Raw genomic sequence first — 27,996 nt, 5'->3', positions numbered from 1 at the left:
AAAACATGGGTTCACTCAATTCGTTTCTACCCCTACCATTGCCTACTCGCAGTTTCTCTACCAATATTGTTTAGACTATGAATTGGTCATTTAGGGTCTAGTCGGAACCTCATGGAAAAATAAATAAATAAATAAGAATTAACTATTATTATTCTTAAAAATAATTAGTGAAAAGGTGAATTTGATCATTATCTATTTTTATTAATTATTTTTAAAAATAATAATAGTCAAATTATCATTTTTTTATTTTATTTTCTGGGGGTTCAAAACTAACCCTTTGTGAATGACTACCCACCTTGGCCGAGGTTCTTTGACTCAACAGCGACCAGATTTTGCCATCCTGCAAAGGCAGCTGGGCCATGCCTTCTTCACGTCATAAGCAGTAGTTGCACACGAAAAACCTATTGTCACGACATCCAAGGGCCGGTTAAAGGTTATAAACAAGGGCGAAGTATTTTCTGAAGATTCATGGAATTGAATTTCGTGTAAGGACCAACGATCGCAAGCAGTTAAAATTTGGGATGAAAGCAATTACTCCAATATAATGGTATACAATTACTACGGCAATGCAAAGCCTTCCTCTACACATTGTGATTTTACGTCTTGCATAAGAAGTTGGAGAAGTGTAGGATTGCTTGTAACGATAGCATCAACACGTTTCTGCAGCATCTTCAGCATTGATTCCTCGTCATCAACAGTCCATGCATACACTTTCTTACCGGCACTGTCGTACAAATTTCAGTGTCACAGTGTGATTAGTATAAAATGTTTTAAAACTTTGGTTATGTGGCCTTGGCAAAGTGCAATAACTTCGTTAAGGGCAATAGCTCCAAAGGCTCACTAATTGGACAAACGGACTACCATGAATCAATAGTATATAAATCCACATTGAGGGTCTGTTTTGGAAACCCATGAAAAAAAAAAATAAAAAAAATTTGATCATTATCTCATTTTCACTAACTATTTTTGAGAATAGTAATGGTCAAATTCTATTTTCTTTTCTTTTCTTTTCTAAGGGTTCCAAACAGACCCTTACTCATCGTGAAAAGAACTGAGTTGGTCGACCATACCTTTTAACAACTCTCACTAGTTTCTCATTGATCAAAGGATGATAGACACCAGCAACCTTAGCATTTTTCATCCTCAATAAGTTAGTTCTCACGCCGGTTGAAGGATCAATCATCACAATGTATCCTACCTGCAATAATAAGAACATCCCCTCTTATGGATCAAGGCCACTTCTGCCACAAAACTACTTTGTCAGACAATCTGAACTTTTAAATAAAAAACCACGCATATGGAGCCAACGACACTATTGATTCACAGTGAACCTTAGGCTTGTTGCCTGTTTTAACATTATAACCTGTTCACCGGTCGTGTTTCCTCTCCCTTAACAGTAAATATCACAACCCAAGAACGGAAAACAGTTACCACTGATGAGTTTTGCACTAAATTTTTTATAATTCTTTAATTAGCTATTGGATTATATCGGGAAAAATCATGTTAATATTTGCTTTATCCTTAAATAAAGGAATAGAGTAGATGCATCAGTCATACTGGAACGCTTGGTGAGAGCTTTATTACATCCCTTCCCAGAAGGTCGCTTTTCGCCCAAACAAGACAATTTTTGCATTGTGCTTTTGCTATCTGTCACACATAAATTAGGACATCAGTGCAGCAACATTAAAAACAATTTCTCACACCAAATTTAGGTATCAGCAAATTTAGGCTTTTGTAATCTAGTTCTTAAATTCGGCCCAAGTGCAAGAGATCTGAGGATCCAGATGAGAGGGACATCTTCACAAAATTTAATTATATTGGTGAATAGAAAAACAAATATAAACTTACAATGGAAAGTACATCTGCTGCCAACCCTTCTTCATATAGTGGAGGGCCAACTTTCACATCCAAAATCACCTGCTTAACAAACTTGGAAATAATCTGCAAAACCAAAAAGTTGTCTACAAATTGAAATGGTTTTGTTACTTAAGATGCATAACTAACAGCACAGGACAAACACAGCAAGTCAGTTAAGTACAAGACGTAAAAAGACCCAATTGTTGTAGTTATGGGCGAGTTTTGACTTATACACACAAATTTCTCACACCCCCAGAAGCTCCTGACAGAAAACTAATTGTAGTATGAACGCTAATGGCAGGAAACTAAGTGTTAGACACTAATGGGTGGAAACTATGTATACAACTGAGATATCTGAGAAGATGAAACAACTAAAGGCAGTATAGACAGTTTTTCTGCCAAAAAACTTTCAAAAGAAAGATAGGTAGACCTGGTGGTCAGTTCCTCCAAACTCTGTTGAGAATAAAAGATTCAAGCCAATGCAGCAAAAATACAATAGACACATGAATTCTAGTAATTTCCTTATACATCAACATTGTATGAACTTCTCACATACAGAACTGAAAGCCACAAAATTCAGAATTTCTGAGAAATTTATTTGCAGAAAAACACATGGTTTCAGCTATTGTACTAGAACTTAGAATTTCTTACTCAAATAAAACCTCTCGAAGGTGCTTTTGCATCCATAGGAAGAATTAGGGCAAAATCAATAGAGAAATAATAAAATACAATAAAATAAAACAAGCTAAAAGGATGGATCTAAGTTTGCACTAAGAACTGTTGAATTTAGGATCCCATGTCCCGATTAGCAACCTGGAAGGGGTGTCTCCTCAGCAAAGCTAGAAGGCTAATCCTCCTTAAGTCTTGTATTGCGGGCATCCCAAATTATGCTTTGTCCTTTATATCTTGCCCTTCTTCTGTATGTAAAGCCATGGACAAGATGAAAAGAAGGTTTCTCTGGAGGGGATCAAGCGATACATTTAAATATCACCTGGTCAGATGGGATGAAGAATGTCTGCCAAAGAGATTGGGTGGACTGGGGATTCGGAAATCAAAGGAAATGAACCAAGCTTTTCTCTTTAAATGGATATGGAAGTTCAACACTAATTCTTCTAATCTATGGAAGGATATGGTTTGTGTTAAGCTGGGTTGGAACTCTCCTTGGTGGAAGTTTGGTGGAAATCGAAGAGGGTTATCCTCAATATGGAGATCACTGTACTCACTTCTCCAGAAATTTTCCTCAGCCAGTAGATTCTATGTTGGAAGCAATAGATCTCTTAAATTTTGGGATCATTTGTGGACAGGGTAGGAGCCTTTGCAGAATTCCTCCAGGAATTTATTCCTCCTTTCTACACAAAGGGAGATGTCAGTTGCCGATGCTTTTGAGGGGGGGGGGGGGGGGTCTGAACCTGCACCCTCGAAGGGGCCTTTCCGACTCAGAGGCCTTGGATGCGAGCAGTTTATTGGACTCTTTGAATTCTGTTAGAATGAGAGATTTCGATGCGGACAAGCTTATTTTGTGGCCTAACAAAAGCAATACATTTTCAGTTCAACTGCATACAATTACATTAATGGTTGGGATTTGATGCAAAGGGAGCATAATATCTACTTTGTATGACGTCTTTGTGCACCTCCAAAGATTAAATTCTTTATGTGGAGCGTTTGCCAGAGTAAGATTCTCACAATAGATGTGCTTAGTAGAAGAGGCCACCCATCTATCGACCCCCTCTATCCTTTTTGCAGTACTGAAGCTGAAACCGCCAGTCATATTCTTCTACAGTGCTCCTTCTCATGGAATGTGTGGACCTCTGTTCTATGCAAGTTAGGGCTGCAATTTTGAATATCAGTTGATCTGATCTCCTTCAGCAAGTTGATCATTGGCTTTCCCCTTCCTGGTCTCGAAAAAGTGATGATATCCGCCTGTGCCAGTTTCGTACCGTGGGGGCTTTGGAATGAACGCAACCGAAGGTGTTTCGATGCTAAAAGTGAATCAGAAGTAAGAGTAGCAGACAGGGTGTCAGGGCAAATATCCACTTGGCTTCTAACTAAGAAGTCTTTTTCCTTCTTCAAGGGTACCTCTATCCGTGATAACTGAAGTAATTTGGCAAGGATGCACTTTGGAATCAAGGTTCCAGCTATGCAGGAGTGGACCCCCACGGAAGCTGGTTACGTAAAGTTGAATTTTGATGGCTCTTCTCTCGGCAATCCGGGGATCGCTGGTTTTGGGGGGAGTTATTTCGGATCCATCTGGCAATCAATGTTTCTCTTATGCCTGCCCGTTAGGCATTTCTGATTCAACGTCGGCTGAGCTCTGTGGCCTCCTCAATGGGCTTAGCGTGTTCAGAGACAATTGCAGTGGTCCCATTCACATTGAAGGGGACTCGAAGGTGGTCATTGGATGGAGCGAGCGTGCTTCCCCTCTACCGTAGCGCCATTGGGACATCTTTTGGGAGATTTTAGATATTACCTCACTACTATCTTGTATTTGGTCTCACATTCCGAGATCTGCAAATTCGGTTACAGATGTACTAGCCAAACAAGGAGCGTCCCTGCAATCTATTGTTGTGAGGGATCTGTTCCCTCTTCCTTTGTAATTATTTTCTCTTATTAATATAAATACATCTTTATCAAAAAAAAAAAAAAAAATAGGACCCCATGACTGAATTCTCGAGCAAGGTGAGAGAGGGAGAAGAAAAAGAGAAAAGAGAGAGAGCTCGGGTAGAGAGGAGAGATGAGAAAAAGAGAGAAAAAGAGTTTAGGCTAGAGAGAGATACTTCACGAATTGAGAAGTGGAGAGCTTCTTGACTTGATGATAATTAGAGTACATGAACCCCTATTTATAGTAGAGGAGAAAGTAGTAGAGTCCGATTACAATTAAACTACCCTTGTCCCAATTACACCCAAACTCTAACACTTAAAGATAAGTCCTAGCATAATTAAACAACTCAATATAAATAGAAGACTAACATAACTAAAACACCTTTAAACTGAAACTCTTCTTCCATAATAATTGTGGCTCTGTAAGACTTCTTATTGTGTAAGACTCATCATGCCACCTCACGTGATCATGGTGGGTCCCATATCTTATGGGCTTCGGCCCATCTTCCAACAAGAACCACAAAGACCAAACTTTTTTTTTTGTTCAATGTAGATTACTCACGCATAGACCAGGAATGTTACTTTCCTACAAACTCTTCCAACTTAAATTAGACCAAATCCCTTGAACAACCAATAAAAATTAAACCAAAATCCTTTTTATTAACTTCTAATCCAAGCAATTTTTTTTTCTATATATATATATATATATATATATATAGGTAGATATTATAATAACATTAAAAAATCCTCAAATAAAAAGAAACATTTGCTGCTAAGGAACTCTTTTAAGAGAAACACATTATCTGAAATAGTCAATTTAGGATTTTTTTTAGAAAAATAATGAGAATTACCAAATAATGAAAATTTCATTGAGAAGAGAAAATACAAAGGGCCGTTAAGGCAAAAACCAACCAAGATGAGGCCAACCAAAGATGCTCACAAAGGACAAAAATAAAAGTATTGTTGAATTTCTGAAAAAGAGAAATACTTCAATAACTTATTGTAATTTAAGTACATGATCTCTATCAATAATAGAGGAAACAAGTAGAATCTAATTAAAATTAAGCTATCACTGTCCCAGTTACACCCATAGCTAAATACTAAAAGATAAATCCTATAACAATTGAACATCTAAACATAAATAAAAGACTAATATAACTAAAACATTTTTAACTGAGACTCTTTTGTAAGACCTCTTCCTGTGAGACTCATATAAGACTCTTGCAAGACTGCACCATATTAATTCTGGCTTTGTGAGGCTTCTTGCTGTGAGAGTCATATAAGACTCTTCCATACATGTTCTTCAACACTCTCCCTCAAACTGGAGTTTATAACTTTAGCTTGGAAGGAAAAACTTTTTGGTCTTCAATTTTTTTTTGCTGAAAAAAATTCTTCATATATGCAAAAAATTCATCTTTTGTTCTTCCCCTTTATTGAATATTTTGGTCACATAATTTTTTTTGTTTAAATAGTACTGAGTTATATTAAAAGGCTTAAAAGAGCAAGATTACAAGGAGGGGGAACTGTCCCAAACAATGAGAGATTGATAGGAGATTCCAATTTAGCTAGCCTATCGGCCAAAGAATTGACTGACCTAGGAATGTGATTCCAAGTACAAGTAATTGAAGATACAATATCTGCAATAGATGAAATAATTGGTCAATGCCAGAAAGGGGGAGGTTGAACTAGAGCACCAGCTGATGACCACTTTAGAGTCCCCCTCAATCAACAATTTCCCTTGAAGACAGTTTTTCAAAATTTTCAAACCAAAATGAAGAGTAGTCATCTCCGTAATATTGGAATCCGCGATACCAACTGGCCTAGCATAGGCAAGAACAATCTCTCCACTAGGCTTCCAAATCAATTTATCTGGCATTCGCTCCCGGATGATGGTACTATTGAGATTGGATAGAAGCAATTGGATAGAAGCAAGCAGAAGGCTATAGCTTCATCATCATTCAAGCTCCGACGAAAGAGAAGACTCCAAGAATGATTACTCCAAGATTCTGCTACCGAGCATGATAGGTCCATAGCAATCCTAGAAAGCCTTGGTTATTCCTCATAAAGGGGTTGGGAACCGCACCACTCATCAACCCAGAACAAAAGAGTCCCATTTCCTGGGTAGAAGGAGGTCGCGACCTTGAAGGTTGGAAGTAGCTTATAAACGGATTTCCATATCAGGGATAGACGGTGGGGAGCACCTCCCTCTCTCCACCAATGCCCTGGAATCTGAAGATAGTAGTACCCCATATTCCTCCACAAATTTCTATGGTTGACATTTGGTTCCAAGTCTAGTTAAGTAGGAGGGCATTATTCATATCCTTTGTAGGTTTTATGCCCAACGCACCCCTATCCCGAGGCTGACAAATCTCCTTCCAATTGACCAAATGATATTTGAACGTGTCTTCTGAACCTCTAAATAGGAAGGGGCGGGGAATAGCATCAATCTTTGAGCACACGAAGGCTAGACACTTAATAAAAGATAGGAGATAATTTCTCAAACCAGCCAAGCAAGACTTTAACAGAGTGAGTCGATCTGCTGTGGATAGGACCTTGTCCCGCCAAGTTGCAAGCCGCTTCTCAAATTTCTCGATAAGAGGGGACCAAAGCCTAATTGTGGGGCGAGAATAAAAAAGGCAAAGACACAAATATGTAGCTGGCGTATTCTCCAAAGTGCATCCTAGGCAATGAGCCATATCTCTAAGTTCAACTCCATTAATGTAGTTTCCTAGGAGAGTGGCTTATATTCTGACCCAAAGCCAACTCAAATAGACCAAGAACTGCTCTCAACTTCCTGATCTGATCCATGGTGTCCACATCGAAGCAATTGGTGTCATCCGCCAACTGAAGAATCGGAATATCAAAAGCCGTTATATCCGCTGTGAGGATAAACCACCCAAAGCCCTTAGCCGAATAAATCAGATAGGAGAGATATTCCGCCACCACATTAAAAAGTGGGGACAGGGGGTCCTCCTGACGGATGCCTCGAGTGTCTTTAAAATAACCACACAACATGAGGAACAAAATACCTTTTTCTTGTACTTTTTCTTGTACTTCTCCTCTTCAAGGTGAAGATAAAAAGAACATAGACCTAACTTGGGCAAAACACAATATGGAAGAAGAAAATCACTCCTAGTCGTACGACAAAACTCTATAAACCAGTCAAAACAGTCATAGTCTAAAACACACTCAGTTCAATTTTAGAGGTGGAAAAATTGCCTAACTTTAGGGCACAACAAAGAGACTACTCACTTTTTAAGGGTAGTTCAAACACAAATCACCTCTTGGGTGAAGAATAAAGGACTTGACTCGAGCTGGATGTTGGGCACACTTTTATACTTTTTAGGTAGCGGGTCTAGGCATTGCTCTGAAGTAATAAAAACACAAAATGATAAATATTGAAGAAATACTAGAGGAAAACAATTTTGATCAAAAAGAGGTGACTATGCAATAATACTCATACTTCCAAACGAATCTAGAATGTGACCATTTAAAAAAAACGACGAAGAATAATATGGTAGAACTTAATACTTTTGACCAAGTATAGCTTTTTTGGGGGGATCACAATTCTTAGAAGTTAATGATGTGGAAGATACACAGCCAAATAACACAAATGCAAAACTTCAAACGAACATTGAAGCAGGATATTACATATCTTGAACGAGCGCATCATGGAGTGATTATGTCTAACCAAAACTCTCTGATTAGAGGAGAAATTTGACCAAAAAATAGGATTTAGGGAGAAAAGGAAACTCAGTTCATGTCAACGCATAAAAGATAATAGGAAAGAAAAAGGAAAAAGAGAGATTTTTGGCAAAACTGACCTTTGGTACTTCTGATATCGATATTTCTCAAAATATAGGTTAGCATCATAAACGTTATGTTTCTCAAGACACTAGACTCAAAGAACTTTAATTTGATACCCAATTTGACATAAAAAGATTTGTTCTTGAATCCGTCATGACAGTTTGATTTGCTTTGTTTTGTAGTATGACCCTTGCCGACTACAATACCAATATCTCCTTACATATAGATCAGATTCACACAAAATTTACTCTTTCTGAAACTAGACTTCGATATTTTTCACTTAGGTATAATATTCCTTCACGAAATATACTTCTTTTGAGTAAAAGAATCTAATAGATTTCATACTGTGCAATCTGGTTGAATCGAATACTCTTGCTTCTTTAGCGAAGATGACCCTTGACCCTTTCAAAATTGATATCTCCCTCTAGAAAATTCGGATTGAGAATTGGTTTCATAGATTAGAAAATAGATTTACAAATCTTTCTTTTAACATATAAAATCTCGTTCTTGATAGCATAAAATGGCTCAAAAATTGAAAATTTCTGCAGCTGCTCGAACCTCTCTTGTTGCCTGACCTTTGCTCCTTCAAATATCGATTTCTCTTTGTAGAGAAGTCCGATTGGGACCAGATCTAGGACTGGAAATTTTGGAACAAGTACCACAGACTTAAAAGGCATAGATGGAGTAGGTGTGACATCACCCACTCCCTGAATAGGTGACACAGACCCACCAGCTAGTGTAACATGCGTAACCAAGGAAGAATCTTTCAAATCCGTGAACAAGGATGACATACTTAACATATGAGTAGATGCTCTTGAGTCAATCACCGAGGAGGATCCAGGATCCACATGTAAAATAGACATACCTGAGTTAGCTTGAGTGGTCATAGGAGGTGGACGTTGTACACTCGTTACTAAGGATGGAGCTGAGATAGACGTAAGTTGAGCTATGTGCTGAACTAACTATTGCATCTCATCAAGGGCTCCTAGGAAAATACCACCTATCTATCTAGTTAGGGGGTCAGTCTGCTTACGAGTAAGCAAATTTGCCCAAGCAGGCTTCCCAATTTTAATCCAACATTTGTAGGAGAAATGATTGGTGCATTCACAGTGGATACACTTTCTACCACCTTTACATCTATCTGACCTCCACCTCAACCAGATTCATCTCGACCTCTGCCTTGATAACTGCTTCCAAGATCTCAAGTAGATTCTGACTAACCAAAGGAATTTGTTAAATTCTAGGATTCCATCACTATAAGGTTTAGGTTTAAGGAGGAACTAACTATTGCATCTCATCAAGGGCTCTAGGAAAATACCACCTATCTATCTAGTTAGGGGGTCAGTCTGCTTACGAGTAAGCAAATTTGCCCAAGCAGGCTTCCCAATTTTAATCCAACATTTTTAGGAGAAATGATTGGTGCATTCACAGTGGATACACTTTCTACCACCTTTACATCTATCTGACCTCCACCTCTACCAGATTCATCTCGACCTCTGCCTTGATAACTGCTTCCAAGATCTCAAGTAGATTCTGACTAACCAAAGGAATTTGTTAAATTCTAGGATTCCATCACTATAAGGTTTAGGTTTAAGGAGGAGAAGAGAGGGGAGAGAGGCAAGAGAGAAGAGAGAAGAGAGCAAGGAGAGGAGAAGAGGGGTTGAGTGTGAGAGAACTAGGGTTTCAAGAGGGGAATAATGAGAGCACGATTTTGAGCCCTCCCCCTTACCTCTTATTTATAGTTTGTGATGGTAAAAACCGTAATACATGAGTAAACAAAAGGAACTTAAGTTATTACATAATTACATCCCATACCACTCATTCACTTACTTACATATAATGCCACTATCTTCTTTAAAACTCCCTCCCAAACTGGTGAGAAAACATCAAAGATTCCCAGCTTGGAACATGTCTCTAAAAGGAATTTTTCATCAATGACCTTTGTAAAGATTTGTAAAAGTTGATTCTTGGATGGGATGGACGGCATGGATATCACACCGGCTTGCAACTTTTCACGAATAAAGTGACAATCTATCTCAATATGTTTCATTGTTTCATGAAACACTGGATAGTTGCAATGTGAATAGCGGCTTGATTATCACAATGAAGTTGCATGGGTTTAATTATAAAGAAACCCAGCTTAGTCATGAAGGATTTGAGACACAATAGCTCATTTATTGTATGTGCCATAGACCTGTATTCAACTTCTGCACTTGACCTTGCTACAACGTTTTATTTCTTGCTTCTCCATAGGTGCTTAGTCTCATTGAAGAGTCCAAACTCTTTATAATGCTTTTGTGCCTTTGAATAAAAAAAAAGAAGGGGGTCTATTTAGGCTCTTTCCCTTCCACTGCATAGCTACCTCTGAAAGCGTCCTTCCTTCTCAATGTCGGGCATCCATCCAATGCATGATTTTCGATATAATATGGTACATTGAACACCAACCCAATCTCTACAATAAAAGTACAAGAAACCACAACTTCTATTCCTTACATGACTAAATTTCCTCCAACCATTGCAAGAGCCAGAGGTGGATTTCCTATCATCTGGAAAACCAACTCAGTCTGCATCAGCAAAGCCCTCAATATTAGTACGTACATGGCATTTAAATAATAATCCTCACCCTAAATTTTCCATTAGGTACCGAATAATCATTTCCAATGCTATCCAATGAGATTGTTGAGGTTGATACATGAATTGACTGATTACACTTACTGAATAAGATATATGTGGTTGTAGTCGCAAGATAAATAAGTTTTCCAACTAACCACTGAAACAGCCCAACCTCAACTTCATTGCCACCTTCAGTACAAAGTTTAACATTTTGCTCCATAGGTGTGTCAGTCGGCTTACACCCAAGCATTCATGTTTCTTGTAACAAATCAAGAACATATTTTCTTTATGACAACACTATGTCGTGACTGGATTGAAGGACTTCTATACCCAAGAAGTATTTGAGGAGTCCTAAGTCTTTTGTTTGGAACACCCTTTTTAAATCCTCATTGACATGTCAATGTTAAATACCACTAGAGTCATTGCCCTTAATAACAACGTCATCAACATACACAACCATAAGGATCTTCTCTCGAGTGGTGTTTTTTATGAATACATAATGATCACTTTCACACATTTGGAGCCTAAGTCGAATAACAACCTTGGTAACTTATCAAACCAGACCCGTAAAAATTCTTTGAACCCATAAATGGCCTTTTTTAATTGACATATTTTGTCCCCCTCAACTACAACCATGTGGTAGAATCATATATACTTCCTCTAAAAGGTCACCATGTAGAAAAACATTTTTTAATCCAACTGATTTAATGCCCATTTAAAATTAGTGGCAAGAGATATAAGGACCCGAATAGAATTCATCTTGGCCACCAGAGAAAATGTCTCATCATAATCAATGCCATAAGATTGCGTATAACCCTTAGCAACTAACCTTGCTTTATACTGGGCAACAGTCCCATCGGGATTATACTTTAGTGTGAACATCCACTTGCATTATACGGCTTTCTTAGTGGATGGGAGAGAGGTCAAATCCTAGGTGCAATTCTTATACATAGCTTGGATCTCTTCATCCATTGCAGCTTTCCACCTTGGATCTTTTGAGGCCTCTTCATAAGTACTAGGAACAAGAGAAGATGAGACAAACAAACAAAAATGAAACACAACTAGAAGATAACCGATGAGTGGAGACATAATTGGAGATTGGGTGTGAAGTAGAGGGTGGTTGAGTAGTAGTTCGCGGTTTTTTTCGAAGGGCGATAGGTCGTGTCATATGGTGGACCAAACATAACTGGAGAAGATGGAGGAAAACTTACCTCAAGAGCATCAGGAGACTGCATAGGTGAGTGGTTGGCAGGAGGTGAGAGAGTGTCCTCATATGGTTGCTCATCTTGTGGAAGTTGGTGATCAATGAGCACACTTGGCCTGGGCATACCTGTAGAAGGTGTTAAACCTGGAGGAGAACTAGCTGAGAAATATGGTTGGTCTTCAAAGAACGTGACATCAGCGGAAACAAATGTTTTCTTTAGGACTGGTTTCACTACCTCCTCATCCTCTACCTTCACCATATGACTTACCACCTCTTCCTCTGCCACTTCTTCCTTTTCCTCTACCAAAATTATTACTCCCTCTCCCTTGGGAGAACAGTGTTGAATTCTCAACTTGATCAGCTGGAGGAGTAGGTACCTTGATGGGTATCCTAAGCACTGTTGCACACACATCATTAAAGGAGGGTTTGGTTGAGGAGCTGAGTACCTGATTTTTTGCAACATCCAAGTAATATTGTAAATTAGTAATGCATGTGGCAGCTACAAAATCTTCCCTCAGTTTTGCTTGAGTTGCAATGTCAGTTGAATATGCTGAGCAACTATCTATTCTTGAAGTGGACCTTGGAACCTGGCAAAGTATTCATGAAGATTTCCTTCATGCTTTGTCCTACACATCTCCTGAAATATGTCATTTACTTTTTTACGGCTGTCAGGTGTAGAATATAATAATAAACATGTATCCCAGATATCCGTGCCAGTATTCAAATGAATAAAATTGTAGGAAACCACTTCTTCCATGCTATTAATCAACCAACTTATAATAAATGTATCTTTCTTCAACCATTTATGGTAGCAAGCATCATCAGCATGGGCAAGTGGTTGGTCCAAGTGTTCAGCAAAAACCATTTAATAGATTGAGACCAGGACACATAGTTGCTCAAACCCTTGAGAGGAATAGCAGTAATTCTCAAGGGATCATGTTTGCTAAAACCAGCATAATTCGAGGAAGATGAATTACTTGAAATTTCAGCCATTGAAAACAAAACCACAAGGATTTCCTTTTAAAGAAAACACACAAACACACTTACGACGAACCCTAAGGGTAAAGGATCAGTTTTTTCTCAATCATCTAAACAAGTACACAACTTATAAATTGAATTCATGAAGTAACATGAAACCATATATGTAGAATGCTTATCAATCTAAGGGTACAAGTAAATTTGATTGTATCTAGCAGAGTTTCATTAGTTTCAGGAAGTTTAGAACTGTATATGGTCCAATTTTCATAATTACTAGGCTTGTATATATGGATATATAACATGTACATGTTAGAAGGGTAGAGGAGTCTTTTCCTCTACAACCAACTCAAGTTAATAAAGGTGTTAGGGCGCTTGTGCCTCACCCTATCCCAGATCTTACATCTTCTCCGAAAAGGCTATCACTTTCTCCTCTCTTTTTGTGTTCTCTCTGAATCCTATTTTTCTCAGTATTTTACATGGTATCAGAGCAAATCGGTCTATAAGACAAGCGTTTGAAGCATTCTTCTTATCTCTTGAAGCCAGCAACCTCATAAGAAAGGGGATTTCAAATCTGCTGTTGTCTGGTTGGTAAAAATCTCACCTTTTTGTGTTCTTCTCTGCACAACCCTAGTTTTTTTTTTTTTTTTTTTTGAAATGATGCTGAATTTTATTAAAAGAGATCAAACGAGCAGATTACAAGAGGGGAAGCTTTCCCAAATAATGAGAGATTGTTGGGAGGTTCCGAATTTTGCCAATTTATGAACCAAAGAATTGGCTGATTTAGGAACGAGGTTCCGATTACAATGAATGGATGACACAATGTCAGCAATACAATCAGTGATTCGCCAGTAGCACCAAGGAGAGGAGCTATCTTTTGAACACCAGCTGATGACAATCTTTGAGTCTCCTTCGATAAGCAGCTTGCCATGAAGCCGCTTGTTAAAGATTTGGAGGCCGAATAGAAGAGTACTCACCTTAGGAGTATTTGAATCAGCAATACCCACCAGCCTTGCATAGGATAGAATAGGGTCTCCACTGCTGTCACTGAAAACACCAGCAACTCCAGTGCACAACCCTAGGTTTGATGGCTTGTCCTGCTAATTAGACAAGTTTATGATTGATTTCTGCCCCAAGGGGGTTTGTTGAAGTGGGATTGACCAATTTCCTACTAGGTGCACCGAATTCTGGTCTCCACTGCTTGCGTCATCTGTCTATTTGCTGATGTCAGCCCTTATTGTTGGAGTATTTGTTGCAATTGTTGGATTAAATACTGAGTTTTTCGACAAATTTATTGTCTTTGGTGTTGGCACACATTAGTACCTTACCCTAACGCTAATTTGAAGTGGGGCTCACAGAGCTATTGCTGTTATACCTGCACATAAGTGAAATTGTCACTTAATTGAAATCTATTGGGTTTCTATTGCTGAGTTTGGTGAAATTATTACCTCGTCGAGGGATGTGAAAATTCATATGGGAAAGGTTCCATATTAACTACATCTGAGAGATTGAACAAACACAACTACATTTGTTGGTCCAAATCTGTTTGCATCTACTAGAAGGCGACCAATAAATCCAAATTTATCCGGGATGATCCTCCTACCCCTATTATAGACGATTGGGAATCGGAAGATAGTCAAGTAACTACTTGGCTATTGAATAGTATGGATTCGACACTGAAAAAATCAGATTATTAATTGCAAAACTGCCAAGGAGATGTGGGTCCTCGGAGACGATATATGCTCAGGAGAGTGACCTGTCCAAGGTCTATGAACTCTATGCTAGACTCTTCAGTCATAAAAGGGAGAAGAGGTCAATCACAAAATTTTTGGATGGGTTGGGATCTCAATTTGACACAATCAGGACACAATTGTTAACCTCAGATGATGTGTCAACAGTTTCTACAACATTTAGCCGAGTTAAGAGGGCAGAGTTTACAGTCATATCTAGAGAAAACAAGGACAATAAGAGTGTTAATATGTCAGCATTGAATTTTGTTAAAGAAGATAGTGACATTGGATGTAATTAAGTGAGTGAATGGCATGAGATGTAATTATTTAATAACTTAAGTTCCTTTTCTTTACTCATGTATTAGGGTTTTTACCCTCACAAACTATAAATAAGAGGTGAGGGGGAGAGCTCAAAATCGTGTTCTCATTATTTCCCTCTTGAAACCCTAGTTCTCTCACACTCAACCCCTCTTCTCCTCTCCTTGCTCTCTTTTCTCTTCTCTCTCTTCTCCTCTCTTGTCCTCTTTAAACCTAGACCTTCTAGTGATGGAACCCTAGAATTTAACTTGGTATCAGAGTAGGAATTCTAGGGTAAGCAAAACTACTCTAAGGTGTGAAGCATGCAAATGAGATCAAATTTTAGCCTTTAGAGGAGGTAAAGGTGCTTTTTTTTTTAAAGTTTCAGCAAGGCCCTACTTTAAATATGAGTGTTAAATCCCTTGTTCATTGCCTAAACTCATTCATTGTTATGTTAGAATCAATCCCAATTCGTTTTGTGAATCAATTCTTCAATCTATGCAAAATAGAGTGAAATTTAGCCTAAATCACAGCTGAATTCGAACTTTTTTGAAAGTCTTTATTGTTGCCTTGTTTTGATTGGTTTAGTATGCCATAAATTCACTTTGATAAATTCAAAAATTCCTCTGAAATTCTGGATTATATCTCCACTTGTTGCTCAAGTTATTTGCTCTCTAGTTTCATGAAACCCTAAGTTGGGGTGTGATATTTTTTAGAAAGTTTCTTTATTCATGGTATGTTTGGAATTACCTTCAAAATCAACAACTTTTTCTGAAATATTCAGCCTTATTATCAAGCTGTTAAAGTGTTGGTTTAATAGTATAAAGTTTTTTTGGGTTTCAATATTGCTTCCTGGAGAGGGAAGTTTTTGTCCAAAGCTAGTAAACTCACTCTGATTAAGTCTTGTTTACACAGTATTCCATCTTATTTTTTATCCTTGTACCGTTGCCCTGCCTCTGTCAGAAAGAGAATAGAGTTTTTAAAAAGAAGATTTTTATGGGGCGGGCAAAATGGTGAAAAAAAATATTGTCTAGTGAAATGGGTTGACGTTTGTAAACCTGTTGCTGAGAGTGACCTCGGCTTTGCTTTTGAAGTGGATCTGGAAATTCAATATGTTTTCGTCTCTGATTTGGTGAAATATAGTGGCAAGTAAAGCAGACAATTTCTCGGGATGGTGGACTGAAGGAGGAAGGTATAATAGATTATCTCTTGTTTGGAAAAAAAATAGCTAGGTTGCTGCCAGTCTTCAAAAGTGTTGTCAAGTGTTGTATTGGATCTGACAGTAGGACAGGTTTTTGGACAGATTGGTGTATAGGTCAGGCTAGTTTAAACTCTAGATATAGTCAAATCTTCTCTCTTGCCAGAAACAAGGAGGCTAATGCTTCAGTTGTCGGGCAAAATTCTTGTGACTGGAACTTAAATCTCCGTAGAGCGTTGACAGAAGCAAAAACTCTTGATTTCGTAGCAGAGATTGGAATCACTCAACTATAATGGCAAGAGGTGTGCTGCCTTTGGAAACTGAGGAAACCAATAGAAAATTTTAGTAGGGGAAGGTAGTGTAAATTATGGAAAATCCCCAACTCTTAACAAAGTGAAATAAGTGGATCATCTCGAATTGATTTGATATTGTCTAAATTGTGGGGATCGAAAATATTTGGAGTCAGCTGGATTTTGGAACTTTTCTCAGCATGATTGTCTACTTTGTCATGAAAAACTCATTTTTAATAAATTATTATTTTTTTGGTTTTGAAAGGAGATAGCACGAGGACTTTTGGCCCGGGGGTCTCCTCCCTTGTCTACATCAATACCTATCTTCTGGGTTGTTAACTCTGAAAAATTTAACCTCCCCCAAAAATTTCTTTAAGGTCATACTTGGTCCAACTTGTTGGTTAGTTTCCCAATTCTACCATTACAACCTCCCCTGGAATTTCTTATAAAAAAATAGTCACTCTCATTATTCTATTGATTTGAGCTCCTTCTTGTTTTCTTTAAATTTAATAACTCAAGTAGAGTGATGCATTATTGCCTCCTTCTGCCAAAATTTCTAAATTTAAAGAATTAGTTTGGAAGAAGAAATCGTTGCATTGTTGCCTCCCATTTGAAATATAAGTGTTGTTATTTATGTGTTCCTTTAATATTTCTTCAATTTATCTTTTGATTTATTTATCACTACAAAGCAATGCCTATAGAACCACTACGTGCAAAGCACAGAAGTGCACCCAACATCCAACATGAGTCAACCCTTTTTATACACACGATTTTGCTTGAACTACCCCTTTTTCATGTCCTAAAGCCTAAATCTTTTTTCTGCCTTTGAAATTGAGCGGATTTTATTTCAGAGTTTGACCATTTTTTACTAATGTATGGAGTTATGTTGTCCAAGCTAGGTCTTTGTGTTCTTTTTATCCCCAGCTTGAGGGGAGAAAGTAGAAGAAAAAGTACAAGGAGGTATTTTATTCCACATGTTGAGGTAAATTTTTATACGACTAGAATATCCAAGGGGGAGAATAGAAGATGAAAAATTTGTATCTATGGATAATTTTTTCAACCAGAGAAAATTGAAGACCAATTTTTTTTTTGCAAGCTGAAGTTATATACACTAACTTGAGGGGGAGTATTGAAGAACAAATATGGAAGTCTTACATGACTTTCATAGAAAAGGAGTCTCAAGGGAAGAAGCTTCAGCAAAGGAGGAATTTTAGTATTATTAGACTTTATATTAGAGTTGTTTAATTGTTCTAGGACTTATCTTTTAAGAGTTGTACTTTGAGTGTAACTAGGATATGGGTAGTTTAAATTTAACTGAGATTCTATATATTCTCCCTATTAAAAATAGTTAATGAATTATTTTTACATTCGAAAAATTTCAACACTTAGAAACTCAATTCCTCACAAAATAGTCAAAAATTATGTTTTTGAATAATTAAAACTCAAAATCCACCTTAAGAGGGAGAAAACAAACATAATTGAATTATAAAGCCTGTAATTGGAAACCGACTAGAGCAGGATATCATTATCTGGTCTCACATAAGAAAATAAAAGAAGGACAAAAAGGGTGTGGGAGACGTAATTGAAGAGTACCAATAACGCATCTTCAGCAGATGGCACTTCTTGGTTGAACTCCTGTTGGAAGCTGGCACTTGCATCGAGTCTCCTGATCTGGAACCAAAAACCTAAGTACTTTTACATCTATTTCGAGGGCATATAATTTCAGAAACAAGTATATAGATGATAAGCATCAAGTTTGCAGATTTAAATACAGAAAGGATGACAAATTAAAAGTTTAATGTGACAAATCTAAAAGAATGTAGATTTTGGCATTGCTTGTTTTATAGCACTTATTGTAAACACTTCCTACAAAAGTATACAATATAACCAAAGCTACTTTTTATATGAAAAGTTAGTTCGGAAAACAAAAATAAAGAGTTACTTCTAGAGTTTCCACTGTTAGCAAACATGGTGGCCACTATAAATACAGCAATGTGGCGGCAAGAGATGAGCCGCATTTGGGTGATTTTGGGCAATTTCGGGCGAAATTTCGCCGATTGCTAACGTACACGTCAGTCATCATAACGTGCGCCGTTAGTAATCATATCGTGCGCCGGCTGGTTCGAAATCGCTAACGTACGCCAATACCCTCAAATGAGAGAGAGAACTCTCCCGACGGCTGCCGTCCCTACGGCCGGCGACCGGACTACTCCCGTCAACCACCGATACACAGGCAAGGCTACTGTGAGCCTTTCCGACGCCGACAGAGGGCTCGGCGATGCTGCGATGAGAAGAAATGGAGGAAATGTCTCCCCGTGACGAAGAAGGAAAAATCACAGACGGTCAGATCCGTCCAGCCACAGCTCCGGCAACCTTTCTAAGGCTCCGACGGAGGAATACGAAGCTCGCTAGACGACGGTCTCTCACCGGAAAAAAAGAAATAGTATTTTCTGCTTCAGTTACGGAAAATGCAGAGTTACAGTCGAGAGAGTCGTTCGGAAATCAGGTACGGTGATCCGTATCTCCTCAGCTGACGGATCAAAACTTTCATTCATCTGTGTCCCAGTGGAAGCGATTCACAACTTCAGGATTCAATTCCGGAGAGCTAGCTTGGAAACTGAAAAATCCCGTGAACTCTGGTCACGGGACTTGATGTTCTTCTTCTCTGTGATTGTCTTCCGTGGTCACCGGGAATGTAGGATCACCCATAGAAGAGGAACCTCCATTTTAGCCAGGCTATTCATACCTGAGGCCACAAACTCGGGTTTTGGCTGGAATGAGCTAGCCGATGCACTCCAGAGCCTCTCCCCAGCACTAGCCACAACAGAAGAGCCAATACGTCCCGGTGATGCCAAAGTAAGATTTCCACCTCTCTTCCCAGCAACCCAGCGCCACCAAAACACCCTCCCGACATCCCCTCCTACTCATATCAGCACCCCCTCCTCCCCGAAAATTAATGTATTGCCCCAAAACCATGCATCAATCCCCCCTACTCCCACAGAAACACCCGAAATCATTCAAATCCCACCAAACCTTCTCCATGATGGGCGCAGAATTTTGACTCGCTCCATTCTCGTCCAAACATCCCCCGAAGTCATCCAATCCAGCATTCTTCAATGGTTAATCGACGCACTTTACCTCCCTTACACTCCTAGAATCTCCTATCTCCGTCCCCAAACTTGGCTTGTTCATTTCGGAACCCAACAAGAGTCTTCTACCGCTCTTGCCATCATACCCCACATCAGCTCTGGCATTATCGGGGTCTCAGAATGGCTCCCCTCGGCACGCTCCAGCCAATACGGCCTATGGGTCACAGTTACAGGGCTTCCTACTGAGCTATGGCAAAACGCGGTCTTTTTGAGAGTCGTATCTGAGTTCGGCACTATCATTGCTCTGGACCCACTCACGGAGCACTGGCATCGTCTGGATGAGGCCCGGATCCTCATCAACCCCCTTCACCCATGTGAAGGGCAATATTTCAGATGTGTTATGGTGGATAAAGAGTGCTATTGGATCCATATCAGCATCGCTGCGATGGATGGTTTTAGAGATGTGGTCCCTGAAAGCACTATCAAACCTCGGGAAATCACACAGCCACCCAATGAGCTAAGAAATGCATCTCTCGACTCTGCCCCCTCTCTGCAGTTGCAATCCCCTCCAGGCAGCCTTATAGTTGGCATGGAAACTATACTCGCTGACCCCCCGGCATTCCCCCCCACTTATCTGACACATCACCCACCCACCCACCCTCTCAACCCAATCTCCTAAAAAAAATGCCATTGGCCCAGATCCAGATGTCGTACACACCTCTGTCTTAATTCTAGAAATACCCTTAACCACAACTCCCCCCCCATAGAAACCCTCATAGACCCTCCTGCAAATCATCCCCATAACCCCCCCACTCAACAAACTTCCCCCCAGATATTGGAATCCCCCCCTAGTTCACCCCCGAGAAATCCCCACCTTGGAAATTACCTCTCCGACGCAGAGTCTGGAAGCAGTGAGTGCGCTCCTCGTGCCCACAAGAAAAACAATTCTCCCCCTCCCGTTGTAACCTACCAGCGTCGAGCTAGAGGGCAGCAGAGACAACTTCTACAGGGAGGACCCAGTGCCACCATTCGATACCCCTGCAACCCAGAGGCGGACCCTCTTTTGATCTATCTCTCCAATCCTTTTGGGAGAATATGACCGTTGCAGGACCAAGAGGGTGGGCCTTCCCAATCAAGCTTAAGATGCTAAAGCCGCTACTGAGGTCTTGGGCTTCTGAAAAGAAGGCCTCCTCCTCAATGGCGAGAACCGATGCCCTGGCTCAGATAGCCGTTCTCGACTCGGAGGAGGAAGTTAGAGGTCTCTCTTCTCCGGAAGTCTCTCAGAGGTATGCCCTTCAAGGGCAATTGTAGTCCTTTGCCTACAACGAGTTAGTGCACTGGAAGCAATGTGCAAGATTCAAATGGCTCTCCGATGGGGATGCCAATACAAAATTCTTCCATGCAGTTACCTCTGCACGAAGAAGGGGCAACCGCATTGCCACGCTCAACGTCAACGGTGAGGTCACCTCGGACCGAGCCATTATTTCTGACTCACTGGTGAATTTTTTTGCAGATTTATACTCGGATCACCAGCCACTTCGGCCCTTCTTCCAAAGGGTTAACCTTCAGGTTATTCCATCAGCTGTAGCCAGTCTCATCGAGCTCCCCTTCTCTACGCGGGAAATTGAAATTGCAGCCCTTGGTCTTCCTTTGGATCGTGCTCCTGGCCCGGATGGATTCAACGGGGAATTTTATTGTCGTTGTTGGCCCTTTATCAGAGAAGACATTTCCAGTATGGCCCGCTCCTTTTATCAGCATGGCATCAGATATAGGAGTATCGGAGCCTCTTTCATCGTCCTCATCCCTAAAAAAGAGGGGGTTGAACTCCCATCCGACTTCCGGCCGATCAGTCTCACTACCAGTGCATATAAGGTGATTGCGCACCTCTTTGCTAGTCGTCTCAGGGCAATCCTCCCTCTTGCCATTCACCATGGTCAGAGTGCTTTTATTAAGGGAAGAAACATTCTTGATTCAGCCATGGCATGTCATGAACTTAGTCATCATTTCAAGGTCCGAAAGCTTCCTAGATTCATCCTCAAACTTGACTTCGAAAAAGCATTTGACAGAGTTAACTGGAAGTTTCTGGATACCCTCCTGGGGAAGATGGGATTTGAAGAAAAATGGCGCTTCTGGATACAAAGTTGCATCTCATTTGCAAGCTACTTTGTCCTTCTCAATGGCACAACTTGCGGGTATTTTAAGGGAACTAGAGGAATCAGACAGGGAGACCCCCTCTCCCCCCTGCTCTTCAATGTGGTGGCAGAATACCTATCCTCCTTGATCTACTCGGCCAAGAACATGGGATGACTCCTACCCATGACGGACTGCACAACTTTCGATATTTCGATTCTCCAGTTTGCAGATGATACTATTTGCTTCGGGGTTGGTACTATGGATCAGATCAGAAAATTACGTGCCGTGCTAGGATTATTTGAATTGGCTTCTGGTCAGAGTATAAACTGGGGAAAAACCACTCTCCTTGGCTATCATATTGATCCAGCTGAACTTTAGAATATGGCGGATTATCTGGGATGCTCTGTGGGAAATATGCCAGCTACGTATCTTGGGCTCCCACTTTTTGATTCTCGGCCTTCGGCTTCACTATGGTCCCCCCTCATTGAGAAATTTGAAAAGAGGCTAGCCACTTGGAGGGGTAAACTCTTATCAACAGCGGGGCGTCTCACTCTCCTCAAGTCTTGTTTAGCGGGGCTTCCAAATTATCAGTTATCATTCATGCACTGTCCAGCCTCCGTTTGCTCCAAAATTGATGCCATCCGTCGACGATTTCTGTGGAGGGGTTCAGAAGATACCTTTAGACACCATCTGGTCAGTTGGAAGGCCATAATAGGGGAGGTTTGGGCATCCGGCCTACAAAAGAAATGAACAAAGCTCTTATGCTCAAATGGATTTGGAATTTTAATAACAAGCACAACAGTTTATGGAAGAATATGATGAAATTCTACCTTCAGTTTTCGGGTGCATGGTGGAGAGAGGGTGGCGTTGCTCGCCTCCTATCCCCGATATGGAAATCAGTTTTCAAGCTCCTTTCAGTATTTAGAGATGCTACCGCATTTCACACGGGCAACGAAAGGACCCTTCTCTTCTGGTCGGACGAATGGTGTAGCCCCTGATCTCTCTCAGAGGTCTTTCCGGGGCTGCATAGGGGGGCAAACAACCACTCTTGCTCTGTGGCCGATTCATGGAGTGATCACTCGTGGAGTCTTCAGTTTTTTCGGGGATTAAATGATGAGGAATCGTTGGCTTTTTGTTCTCTCCTTACTAAACTCAGCAGTACTATTCTTCGAGAGCACTCAATTGATAAGATGATTTGGAAGCCCAGTAATAATGGTCGATTCACTGTCACTTCGACTTACTCTCATATCAGAAAGCAAGACTATAGTCCTCATGAGCACAAGGCAAATCTGGTTTGGAAACTCTCAGCGCCAAGCAAAATCAAGTTCTTCGTGTGGTCAGCTATCAGAGAACAGATTCTTACTTCAGACAACCTTCACAAAAAAGGCTTCATTGCCCCCAATCTTTCTTGTCCCCTATGCGGTGAGTGTGAAGAGATAGTCCAGCATGTCCTCTTACACTGTGGATTTTCGTAGCAAGTTTGGAAGAAGATATTTCAGAAAATCGGACTCCAACTGGGGCTACATCAGGACCTCTTTGGCACCTTTTAGATGGTTCGAGGGATTCTCCTTCCTCGGTTGGGCAAGTTAATTCTTTCAGCCTGTCTTGCTCATGTTCCATGGTGCATTTGGCTCGAGCGGAACAACCGAAGATTCAACTCCAAAGCTAGTACCCCAGACAACACGGCTTCTCATGCCGTCGGCCTCATCTCGAGTTGGCTTCATACAACGAAAGATTTTGCCACTCTTTAAGGGGTTTCCCTTGGAAAATTAGAATTTGATCGCTCACATGTCTGGCCCTAGCAGAGCTCCTAGAATGGTTATCTGGGATCCTCCCCCCAGTGACTACATAAAGCTGAATTTTGATGGTAGTGCTATTGGTTGTCCTAGTCCAGCAGGAGCAGGTGGTATATTCAGAGGTCACAATAGAGACCCCATTTTTTCTTATGCGGGTTCGGTGGGCATTGCCGATTCTAATACTGTTGAAGTTAGTGCTCTGCTGTTTGGCCTCCAAATCTTCAGAGATCGTCTCCATGGCAAGTTAATCATTGAAGGCGACTCGAAGACGGTTATTAGTTGGTGTTCCAAAGACAGCCTCCCCCCTTGGCGCCATTGGCCCATCACTAATAGTATTGCTGACATTGTATCTTCTTTGCATTGTAATTGGAATCTCATTTCTAGATCAGCCAACTCTCTGGCTGATAAATTGGCTAAATTCGGAACTTTCCAACAATTTCTCATTGTATGAGAAGGATTCCCTCCTTTTTAATTTGCTCTTTTGAGCTTTTGTCTTAATAAAAATCAGCATCATTTCAAAAAAAAAAAAAAGAAGAGATGAGCCGCATTTCAGAATAGGGAACGAAAGAAGCAAAGAAAAAGTGACAACTTAAAAGAGATTGGTAACTTTCTGAAAAGAAAGTGGAGACAGAAGAAAATGAGATGGACTGCAGAGAGGGACAACATTTGTACATTCAAGTTAATGGTGTAGGGTTTTAAAGGTCTCTGCCCAAGACTGCAGGTGCAAACTATAGAGAGTTTCTATTTTTCTTGTCTTTCCTCTCTCTGACAAAGAACTACTGTGTGGCAAGAGTTGAAGAGTCAGGTAGATTAATTACTTGAGAGCTGACCTAATCGATGAAATGTTTGACCTGGTCAAGAGGAGAAGATCATTGTCAAGTTGCTGGAATCTCTAAGAAACAGGTGAGTTGGACTTGGACTATACTTCTCTTTGTCTCTTACCAAATCTGATTCATATCTATTTTGTTCAATGAAGAGACATTAGTCTAGGAAATAAGAGCTGCAAGATTCACTGGAAACAAGAGCCACAAATTCTGCAGCACCATTAAAGGCAAGCTCCTATCTTTCTTCTCCTTTGCCATTTCTCCCTTTCTTCACAGTATCCCAGACGAAAACGTCAATTGCAAGGCAAAAATGTCTGGCATGACCCACAAATAAAGAAGGGACTCGACCAACAGATTTACAGAAAAGCTTCATTTTAATCTTATCTGAAAAGAGCTTGAACCAAAAGATTTTAGCTTTTTCATTTTTTTTTAAGTTGTGGTCAGCAAAAGGCTTTTTTTATTTAACAAATTGCCTTTTTACTTTCAAAAGCAGCTTGTAAGCATAAAAAAGCTGCACCAAACGGTGCAGAACTATAACATCAGTTTCTGGAACTTTATCTTCAGACATAATATTAGGTCAATACTAAAACTCAGCCTTCATTCTTTCCTAAGTTATTCATAAATCGTATCTTTTTTTTTTTTTGAAATTATCATAAATCCTATCTTACAAGCATTCTTATGTAGAAGGAAAGAAAGAGACAGAAAAACGCTGGAGCATAAAACCTTTGATTGACAATCAGAAGATAGGTATCAAAAGGGTGGATTACGCACCTGACTCTCACTTAGATACCCAACTTTTGCACTAGCATTTCCCAACATACGCTGTAAATCCCTGCCTGCATTATATAAAAATCAATTCCCCAAGTCATTCTGATAAATAGTTCCACACTTTTTCAAGATAAAAAAATGAAACATTTGAAGCTTAATCATTTGTCAGTCTGTTAATTCCCCATTTTATAAGTTAGAAATTTACTAAGGCATTTTAAACTTTGTCTTCCTCTCAAAAATATAATAGAAATACTTCATTAAATGAGAAATTATTTAATTTATTGTCCTCCCTATGTGCTCAGCTTCAATCAAAAATATCAAAAAAGATTATTTCACAGTGGAGCAGCTCAAGGAAATTACATAGATAATGGAAATCAATTGCCATGTTGCTCTTTTCTTTTTTTATCTGTGTCTCCTTTTCTTATAAATCAAATTTATGTCAAGTTTACTAATAAGAATTTCAGGTTTTAGATAATAGATCACAAGCTTTCCATTAAAGATAACGAAGTAAACCTGTCATGTAGTGAGAACAGAACACCATCTGATGAACGTGATATGTCAATCTCAATGCAATCTACATGATCAAGAATGGCAGCTCTGTATGCACCCATCTGTTATCAGAAGAAAACAAGAGAGTATTTTAGCACCACATACCCTGGACAGTTGGGAAATGAAGAATATCTAAATACTGCAGAATGCCTTTTAGGGCATAAGATGAGATGGAAGTTATATGGTCCCAAGTAGAACGAAATATCTTGTTTAAGTTCAGAGGCAGAAGTGAATAAATATGGAGCAGAAATGCTAATGTCAGGATTGACCACAGAATTATCAGAGTATTATATCATCAATATTCCCATGGATGTTGCAAAGATGACACACCCAGTAAATACACATTAGCCCATCCAAGTCCAAAGATAAAATGATCCTTCTCAGCCTCATGCTTGACTAAGTTGAACTCTAGGTGACACTCCTCGCATGATCTATTCTCCATACTGCTTAATCACCAAATTACACCATAGTCTCAAGTGCCTTACAGTCTTACTGGGAGGAGCAGTACAGAACTATCTGACTGTTATATCAACAATTTTTTCATGGATGTTGTGAGGATGATACATACCAAAAAACTGATGTTGGCATGTGATAATTCAGCTTCAAATGACTCATTTTCATAGGTTGCACTCTCCAAGAAGTTTGGAACCGAACTGAATCAGAACATGGTATCAAAGCAGGACGTCTACTTGGACTTGGGCCCCGTTTGTGCTCCGTGAAGTTTGTACCCTGTTTGGGTTGTCCACTTCTCAAGCCCATTATCCATTTGTGTAAGTTTGGATGTGAGGGAGAGCTTCAGTAGGAATAGTCCCACAGAGAAAAATGTTAAGAAAATCTTTAGCTTATAAGGTTGAACAAAGGTCTCTTAAGTGGTTAATCATTTTGGATGGAACTAGGCTATATCTTAACATGGAAAAGGGCTCATTTTAACATGGAAATGAGCTCAATCTTAACAGTCGTGAGTAGCAAGACACTTGAGGTGTGGTATATCACCATAGAGCTCACTCACTGCATTAGACAAGATATAAGTAGTTTCATGGACATTCTAAACTATGACATAAATGTCAACAGAAGAAAACTAAGAATATGAACAAAACAAATAACACGCATACTGTGTTAGGAACCGCTTTGCTTGCATCACCACCATGAGCACACACAAGTGGAGGACCATCTAACCAACCACACTTCTGTAGCTGCATCTGCAAAAAATTTAAGCATAGCAAAGGATTTTTAAGAAACAATTGAATCTTTCACAGGCTTTCAGAAAATTTGCAATCTTTGCTACCCACATTAGCAATCCCATGGACCAATATCAACGCACAGGCACTCCTAGCAGTTTGCACAACTGACATTAATTTTCTATAACAAGTACACCATTTGAACTGTGACAATCAGATAACAAGAAAAACTAATAGCAACAGCTAAATTTCATTTGATGTTATCATCTTTTTGCTTCTTGGGATGAACGCATGAGTGAGCACCAAAATTCTGAATACATTGAGGCAGATCAAACATAGAAAATAAAACTGAGAACAAAAGGAGCTCATGAACGGCGACTTTCACTCAAAAAAATGAGCCAAAGTTTGAGGTTCCACAGTAGCTTAAACTTAGGGAAAAACAAATCTCTGATGTACTGGGTTCGTGCAACAGCTTGTCTAACCCAAAAAAAATAATCCAATGGGCAGCTCATGTTAAACAGCATTAGAAGTAGCTAGATTGTCTAACAAGATCAAACTGCCAGCAACGACAAGGATCTTTGCAAAGAGAGGACGCAAATCGAAAAATATCATTTGGAAGTTGAACAAAAAGAAACTAGAACTATCACGGTGCGACGGCATCTAACATTGAAGGATCCGAGAATTAGTCTATCCAGAAATATTAACTATCCTAACGGACTCCAAGAGTTCGTCTTTCCACAGTCCCTAACTATCATAGATCCGAAGTTCAAATCAGCATATGTTTTATCTAATTAATTCTCCTCATGAACAATGCCAAATTAAAATAGACAACTCAACAGAATGGAGTACCTCGTGAAGTCGTCTTAATCGATAATGGAAGAGAAACGGTGGAATTACAGCCAAAAAAGCAAGCAATAATAGCAACCGGAGAAACTTTTTCGAGGAAAGACTACGACTCGGATTCGAGAAGCGCCGTCCAAAATCACGTGAGGTTTTCTTCCATTGTTTCGATCTCGCCATTAATCATGTGTGCAGATCAGCAGAGCAAGTGTTTCCTCTAAAACATCAGAAGAACTGCAGTAAGATTAAG

General features: G+C 39.7%; 1 protein-coding gene across 3 annotated transcripts; it reads right to left on the bottom strand.

Moving 5' to 3' along the window:
* Positions 1-451: 451 nt before the first annotated feature.
* On the bottom strand, positions 452-27,996 carry LOC137946518 (glycerophosphodiester phosphodiesterase GDPD4). 3 transcript variants are annotated; one of them, XM_068792850.1, is made up of 9 exons: positions 27,756-27,996; positions 26,841-26,927; positions 25,693-25,790; positions 25,183-25,243; positions 18,163-18,240; positions 1,849-1,941; positions 1,558-1,647; positions 1,071-1,198; positions 452-724 (listed from the first exon to the last, which is right to left on the bottom strand). In XM_068792850.1, the coding sequence occupies exons 1-9, from the start codon at positions 27,924-27,926 to the stop codon at positions 559-561; spliced, it is 972 nt and encodes a 323-aa protein (XP_068648951.1). In that variant the 5' UTR covers positions 27,927-27,996; the 3' UTR covers positions 452-558. The 3 variants fall into 3 exon arrangements, with proteins under 3 accessions (XP_068648951.1, XP_068648953.1, XP_068648952.1); XM_068792852.1 differs by lacking the exons at positions 25,183-25,243; positions 25,693-25,790; positions 26,841-26,927; positions 27,756-27,996 and adding an exon at positions 12,087-12,705 and having other exon boundaries at positions 18,163-18,173; XM_068792851.1 differs by lacking the exons at positions 18,163-18,240; positions 25,183-25,243; positions 25,693-25,790; positions 26,841-26,927; positions 27,756-27,996 and adding an exon at positions 12,087-14,837.

The sequence above is a fragment of the Aristolochia californica genome, unplaced genomic scaffold (genome assembly GCF_029961685.1).
Source record: "Aristolochia californica isolate CCGP_79_NKW_82.1479 unplaced genomic scaffold, dmAriCali1.0.hap1 SCAF_12, whole genome shotgun sequence".
Lineage (NCBI taxonomy): Eukaryota > Viridiplantae > Streptophyta > Magnoliopsida > Piperales > Aristolochiaceae > Aristolochia > Aristolochia californica.
Note: the sequence above shows the minus strand (reverse complement) of the source record. Positions and strands in the feature narration are given on the sequence as shown.